The 7,763-nt window shown below is 41.1% G+C and overlaps 1 protein-coding gene across 2 annotated transcripts in view; it reads right to left on the reverse strand.

Moving 5' to 3' along the window:
• The window catches only part of GTSF1 (gametocyte specific factor 1), a 17,690-nt gene extending 14,052 nt beyond the window's left edge, over positions 1–3,638 (reverse strand). The window contains exons 1-2 of one of the 2 annotated variants that reach the window (XM_011992630.1): positions 3,565–3,638; positions 1,255–1,299 (exon numbers count right to left, since the gene is read on the reverse strand). In XM_011992630.1, coding sequence (XP_011848020.1) covers positions 1,255–1,270 — 16 coding nt within the window. In that variant the 5' untranslated portion in view covers positions 1,271–1,299; positions 3,565–3,638. Of the gene's footprint in view, positions 1–1,254; positions 1,300–1,779; positions 2,719–3,564 lie in introns of those variants that run through there. The other variant, XM_011992631.1, reaches the window with a different exon arrangement.
• Between the last annotated feature and the right edge of the window lie 4,125 nt (positions 3,639–7,763).

The following is a 7,763-nucleotide window of genomic DNA, read 5'->3' on the forward strand; positions in this document are numbered from 1 at the left end:
TCGTCTCTACTAAAAATACAAAAATTAGCTGGGCATGGTGGCAGGCACCTGGAACCCCAGCTACTCAGGAGGCTGAGGCAGAAGAATTGTTTGAACCCAGGAGGTGGAGGTTGCAGTGAGCCGAGATCGCGCCACTGCACTCTAGGCTGGGTGGCAGAGCAAGACTCTGTCTCAAAACAAAACAAAACAAAACAAAACAAAAAACAAACAAAAAAAAACTTTGAGAAAAATTAAGGGGCAGGGGATCCCTTTTCTCAAAAGTGTGGTCCTCAGATCAGCATCACCTGGTAACTTGTTAGAAATGCAAATTCTCAGATACCAGACCTTCTGAATTAGAAATTCTGCAGGTGGGACCCAGCAATCTGTTTCAACAAGCTTTCCAGGTGATTCTGCTGCATGTCAAAGTTTGAGAACCACTGTGTTCTAGATATTTAATAAAGATTATTTCTATGTAGTTTCTGTATTTTGGAGATACAGCTCTCCACCGGACTCTTCCTAGAGGGTAGAATGGGACTGAAATATCCTTTAGTTGGGACTTTTAATTATAATGAGATTCTGAACAAGACAGCAAAGTAGGAAGAAAAAGTAGGTACTGTTGACAAGTTTTATCCATGGGCATAAACTCAGATATTTCTCAAATTTAGTCAGAACCTAGATATCAGAGCCTGTGGTATCATGTAGGGTACTAGGTGTAAACAATATAGAAGACTCTGGTTCTGACTCTGTCCCTAACTATGTAAACTTGGGCAAATTAATCTAGGTTCTATTTTCTCTGTTGTAATAAATGATTTTTCAAGTCCCTTTTGGTTCTACGCTGTATGATTCCAGGTGCTGACTCCTCTTTGATTTCTTGGGCCATCTAAGGTTCCTGGATCACTTGAGAAATAGAATCCTTCCCAGATTTCTTATCCTAAAAACTAATGTACATCAACATTATTATATAAGTATATTACTCCTCAAAATAGAAAGAAGTTACTATCCCTGTGTCATACACACAAGAAGGTGAAGTCCTGCCTCATTTAATAGTTTAATAAAGGTGTCTTAACTGTGGCCTTTTCAAAGCTTTATGACTTCTCATACCTCTTTTCTTAATTTTCATGTACCTTATTTCAAATTTGGGTAATACTATATAGACTTTTCCTCCTCAGCAGTTGAGAAGTCTGACTTTTTCCCAGCACACTAAAAGTCTTGTCAGATATAAAACTATATGTAAATGATTTAACTTATTTTCTAAAAGCAACAAGGAGTACATACTGTAAGTTTCTTCCATGTTGGAAATGAAGGAGCTGAATCCAAGTGCTGGAAAAAACAAAAGTGTGGTTCAGGAAATCAGAATCAATGTATCAAAAGGTAACCCTAAGAAGTGGAGTCACTTCTGGATTTGAAACTACCCAAGTTCAATTTAAGAAACCCTTACTCTCCCCACTTCCCCCAATATTTTCTTCTCTTTAAAGCATACTTCTTGGAATCATTTTAACATCATGGCCTAATTCACATTCTTGGAATAAATTCTAGGGCCTACCAAATAGTTAAGAAAAACCAAATATGACTCCTATAGTTCAAATTTAAGCTGTATTTGGGTGACAAGATGTCTACCTTAAGTGCTATTACTTAAGTGCCTGTCACTGTTTAGCATCTATTAGGGTTTGACACTATTAATATAATATTGGTTATAATATAAATATTAATATAATATTTAACATTAGAGGGGGCAAGTCAAGACCACAAGAATATTGTCATTTAAACTTATGCATAAGGGCCGGGCGTGGTCGCTCACACCTGTAATCCCAGCACTTTGGGAGGCTGAGGCAGGAGGATCACTTGAAGCCAGGAGTTTGAGACTAGCCTGGCAACAAAGCAAGACTACGTCTCTACAAAAAACAAAACAATCCCCCCACCCCAAAAACAAACAAACAAAAAAACAGACTTAGCCAGGCATGGGGGCATGTGCCTGCAGTCCCAGCTACTCAGGAGGCAAAGGCAGGAAGATCGCTTGAGCCCAGGAGCTATGAGGTTTGTGCCATTGCACTCTGGCCTGGACAATGGAGTGAGATCCTGTCTTTAAAAAAAAACAAAAAAAACCCCTTATACATAAACACAGAAATAGTGTCCTATTATAAAGCTTTCCTCTTGGGTTCTTAAAAATACAGATAGGCAGGTTATCAGTCTTGTTCCTCTCTAGGACCTGGAAATGCTGGCAGTCTTTGATAGACAGTATACACTTAACCCTTCCAATGTGATTGGAAACACTAGTTCACCATTTTCATGACTTTTCTTAAACATGATCAGGAAGGGCCACACTGACATTGCCCCTTTTTCTAGTGAGGTTTCACCTCCTCTCGTCCCAATCTTCAGTGCTAAAGTGGCAATACTTTAAGGTTCTCCAATTAATACTCATTCCCTCTATGCACTGAGGGAAAATCTCTGAATGTTAAGACTCAAGAACTGTCCATATTATGGATAACAGAGTCAAAAGAGAACAAATCTGTAACAAGAATATGAAAGATTAAAAGAGAAATGGTTTCATAGTTTGAATCCTCTTCTATTAGAAATCTCTTCTATTGAGCACCGAGACTAAATAAATTTATTATTGTGGGAAAAACCTAAATGTATATAAAACCATCCCCATAGGAAACTTCTGAAAATTGTCTGTCTCTAGAGCATGCTCTCCTTTGGCCCCTCACACAATTCTACACTCCTCACAACTCCCCCCACCCCCATTCTATGACATAAGCAGCTTTGGAACCTATGATAGGAAATACAAGTAATCAGCTAGAACTCTAGTTTTTTTTGCTGCAGAGCCCATTTGTTAATGACAATCATTAGTGAATTTGCCTTAAAAATATTTTCCATGTTTATGTTTGGATCAAGAAATCCCCACTGTCTTTTTGGACATGTTTCACTTATACATAGCTACTTCATACTTTTTCATTAAAAATAAGAGTTTTGGAAGGAAGAACCAATATGTTTCTTGATTTTAAGTTATGAGCACCAGATTCAGCAGCTTGTAGGAAGCCAACCTATTCTTCTCGGACAAAAGGACGAATTGCAGTACACTGGGGCACTGGAATTCACAGTACCATCACTTAGCCGTGTCCTTTAAGTATCTTCCGCATCAAACTGTTAACAGGGGATTCTTTACCTTTTCCCTACTACTAGATCACGGAGAAATAGACAAGCTACACGGAAGCAATCAAGTTTAGGGGATGGATGTAGTCGGCGGCTATTGGTTAAACGCTTAACAGAATTCCGGGCCTTAGTAAAAGAATCATTTTTCTTCCTTTAAACAACAACAACAACAACAAAATCACAGATTTAATCAATGAGACTAAATAAGAGAAAGTGATGGAGGTGGTTAACTTAAAAAGAACGTAGAAAAGGCGCCAAGAAGGCCCTCGAGTGGTCGATGCAGCGAAACCGGCTGGTAGCCAAAATAGCTGCACTGAGAGCCCACAGGGCTGAAGACTACTGGCAGAAAAGCGAAAAGAGAATATTAGAAGGTGAAGGTATCCCTGTACGCAAAAGAGGAATTGCTTAGGGGCGCCCAGGGATGCCTTTCCTTACCTCGGTGGACACACACCTTCCTCACAGTCACCTTCCTCCCACGCACTCCCCAGCAACGGTCACTTCCGGCGCGTAACGTTGGGAGGTGGGGCAGGGGGCCGGCACTTCCTGTGATTGGCAGCCTCGGCGCTGGCCGAGTGTGGGGCCGGGGACTCAGCTGTGGAGCTCACCTGTGAGCCCCTAGCGTCAGCTCCCGGATGACCCTTTCCCACGAGAATCTCCTCCTTGGGCACCCCGTCCTTGGGCGTATCCTCCCCTAGCCCCCAGAACAACAGTGGCCTTGAGAGGGTGGAGCTTGCATTTCTTTCCTTGGGTTTTGTGGTGGCCATCTTAGAAAAGGCAGATGAGCACTTAGAAATGGGCACCTGGGATTACCTTAGGAGTTCAAGACCAGCCTGGCCAACATGGTGAAACCTCATCTCTACTGAAAATACAAAAGTTAACTGGGTGTGGTGTCGGCCGCCCGTAATCTCAGCTACTCGGGAGGCTGAGGCAGGAGAATTGCTTGAACCCGGGAGGTGGAGGTTGCAGTGAACCAAGATCGCGCCATTGCACCATTGCACTCCAGCCTGGGCGACAGACTGAGACTCCGTCTCAAAAAAAAAAAAAAGAAAAAGAAATGGGCACCTGAGGGAATGGGACTGATAGAACTGGTTAGAGGTGGGGAGCTGCCTAGAAAGAAGCCTTGTTTGTGGAAGTTGTCTAGATAGAAAGGTAATTTAGATTTTGAGGGAAGAGAAGAGGAATTATAAAGGAGATAGGCAGCACAGCCACAAAACAATCACTAAGGACAGGAATTTTGTGTCGGGCTGTTCTTGTTTAGAATGTGTTGTAAAATCCCAAAATTCAAAAGGCACTATCTGAGAATGCTTGATAGGATGATGGTTGTTGCTGTCTGATGAAAGCGAGTTTTAGAGTTGGGGAGAGAGCTCAATGAAGAGTTGGAGAGGACAAGAAGGCTGGAAGGTTACAACTTGATAATGGAAAACCAAACATAATGTGAGACTTTGTTCTGTGGAAAAAAAGTGTAAGCTGCAGTTCTTGTCCCCAAAGTGCTTAGAAAAACGAGTCTCAAAGTGGATGAAAGGTTTAATAGCACAAAAGATGCCAAAAAAAGTGGTAGAGACTGTAAATTCCTGTAAGGAAAAAAATTGATGGAGCCTGAAATGACCTGGGAAGGCATTATAGAGAAAAGGGACTTGGGGCCTTTGAAGGTTACACAAAAAAAGGAAGGCATTGACACTACAAGTAGATCTGGTGGTAATATTTTTCAAAACCAAGAAGTAAAAGATGTGACAAAACATTCTGTGCTGTTCAAGGTGTAGGAGGCAGTCTGGGAGATTAGTCTGGGTGCTGAAATACTGGGATTTCTACAGCATTTTAGTGGTGTAGAGCCCAAATAGGACTTGAGAGGACTATCCTGACAAAAACTGAATGTAGCTTTAGTAAAAACGATCAGTGGGGCATTTTCTTTTTCTTCTTCTTCTTTTTTTTTTGAGATGGAGTCTTGCTCTGTTGCCCGTGCTAGAGTGCAGTGGCGTGATCTCAGCTCACTGCAACCTCCGCCTCCTGGGTTCAAGTGATTCTCTTGCCTCAGCCTCCTGAGAAGCTGGAACTACAGGCAGGCACTACCACGCCCGCCTTTTTTTTTTTTTTTTTTTTAGTAGAGACGGGGGTTTCACCATGTTGGCCAGGCTGGTCTTAAACTCCTGACCTCAGGTAATCTGCCTGCCTTGGACTCCCAAAGTGCTGGGATTACAGGTGTGATCCACTGCACCAGGCAAGGGACATTTTCGTTTTACGTGATTAATTTGTGAGCGTCTATTGTTTTTACTCCCTCTGCCTCCCACCTCCTTTTTTTCCTACTAGAATAGTTTGCTCCACAGCCATCAGTTCAGATTAAGATACTAAAAAGAACCAAGTGTTGATAAAAGCCAGGCTCAAGCCATTCTTGTAGGCTAGTGGTTCTTAATCTTGTCTGCACCTTAGAATCATCTGGGGAGCTTTTAAGACATATGCCAACTTCCCATCCCAGACCAACTAATGTGAAAGAGCCAGACATTTATTTTTAAAAACCTACCCAGATGATTTTAATGTGTAGCCAGGGCTGAGAACAACTGACCTAGGCATTGTTTTGAAATTTAAAAAGCCGTTATTTCACCGGATGGCCTGGATGATTCATACGAAGGAGGAGCAAACAAAGAGCTTTGTGAAAGAGAATTGCTAAGAAGGAAAGCTTCATTGCAAACTTAGCACTAAGCATTTTAGAAAAAGTTGTTTTGGCAAATCAGTTTTAGATTGTTAGGAAATATTTTAAAACAATTTTCATGAAATCCTGAACCTCTGAATTTATCACAATATCATTAATGCAGATTGGTGGGGCCAGTGTGATTTGAAATGAAATATTTTTTCAGGCTTTACATTGCAGTAATCTGGTGAAATTGTTGACACTGCTACTGTGACTCATAAATACTTTTTATTCAGATACCTGCAGATTGAAATTTCTGAGGAAGAAAGAGCTAAGGGCTTGGGAGGATAAGGGAATAGGTACTAAACCAGAATCCAAAGTCAGGCTTCACTGAATTCAGTAGTAATGTCTTGTCAGGATGACGGGATCCTCAACTGATAATGCTGTTTCATTTAGCACCTGTGAGTAAGCCCACCAACTTTCAGACAAGCAAAAATCAAACCTGTTTTTCAATGGTGATTTTAAAATAAAAATGCACCACACATCTATTCTTTCTAAAGTGCTTTGTTAATTCCTTTCTAACCCATAAATTTTCTGCTTTTTGTGAGGTCCCTGCTGAGCTTTCTTTTAGACTGGTTTTCCAGCCAGGTTGATCATATTTGAAAAGGAAAAAAAAAAAAAAAAAAACCAATGAGACAAGGCATTTTACACAAGGGTCATTCTAGGAGCAATTGGGAATTAATACCCTAAACTGAATCTGATCTGTGCTGGTTCTATCTGTGTATATACCAGAATTTACCTCTAAATGGTGTGTGTGTGTGTGTGTGTGTATACATTTTTTGTAGAGATCAGGGGTGGGGATCTCGCTATATTGTCCAGGCTGGTATCGAACTGCTGGCCTCAAGTGATTCTCCCACCTCAGCCTCCAGAGTTGCTGAGATTACAGGTGTGAGCCACCACCCCCAACCACCTATAGATTATATTCTTAGAATTAATAATAGTTGGCTGGGTGTGATGGCACATGCCTGTAATCTCAGCACTTTGGGAGGCTGAGGTGGGTGGATCGATTGAACTCAGGAATCTGAGACCAGCCTGGGCAAGATGATGAGACTCTGTCTGTCTAAATACAAAAATTAGCTAGGCCTGGTAGTGGGTGCCTATAGTCACAGCTACTCGGGAAGCTGAGGTGGGAGGATTTCTTGAGCCCAGGAGGTCAAGACTGCAGTGAGCTGAGTTTGCAGTTCATTGTGGAGTGCAGCACTGTACTCCAGACTGGGCGACAGAGTAAGACTCTGTCTCAAAGAAGAAAAATGTAAAACAAAATAATTAATATAGTAAAAACAAAATATCTGAACTAATGAGTAAATAGATCTATTCTCTTAATTATTGGAAAAAATCCTTTGTTAGGAAAATAGTTTTCTCAGATTTTAGGATTGAAGGAATTCCAGTAGTCCTTGAAACTCTTTAGAAACTTTCAGTTTTCAGACAACCTTAATAAAACTTAAACTTTCGCCCATCAAAAGACCAAAATACATTTTCTTGTTTCTGGCTTCGGTTTTATTAATCAAGTCCTGGTTCTCTCATCTAATTATTAATTAATTAATTAATTTTTCTCTCATCTAATTATGATTTTTGTTTGGCAGTTGAGAGTATAATTAAAATGGAAAAATTATTCAATAAATTCAGTTGCAAATTCTTTCAAAATGAGGGTTCAGCTGGGCGTGGTGGCTCACACCTGTAATCCTAACACTTTAGGAGGCCAAGACGGGCAGATCACCTGAGGTTGGGAGTTTGAGACCAGTCTGGTCAACATAGTGAAACCCCATCTCTACTAAAAAAAAAAAAAAAAAAAAAAAAAATTAGCCGTGTATGGCGGTGTCTGTCTATAGTCCCAGCTTCTCAGGAGGCTGAAACAGGAGAATCCCTTGAACCTGGGAGGCAGAGGTTGCAGTGAGCTGGTATCGTGCCACTGCACTCCAGCCCAGGTGACAAAGCAAGACTCCGTCTCAAA

This window comes from Mandrillus leucophaeus, unplaced genomic scaffold, assembly GCF_000951045.1.
Source record: "Mandrillus leucophaeus isolate KB7577 unplaced genomic scaffold, Mleu.le_1.0 Scaffold414, whole genome shotgun sequence".
Taxonomy (NCBI): Eukaryota; Metazoa; Chordata; class Mammalia; order Primates; family Cercopithecidae; genus Mandrillus; species Mandrillus leucophaeus.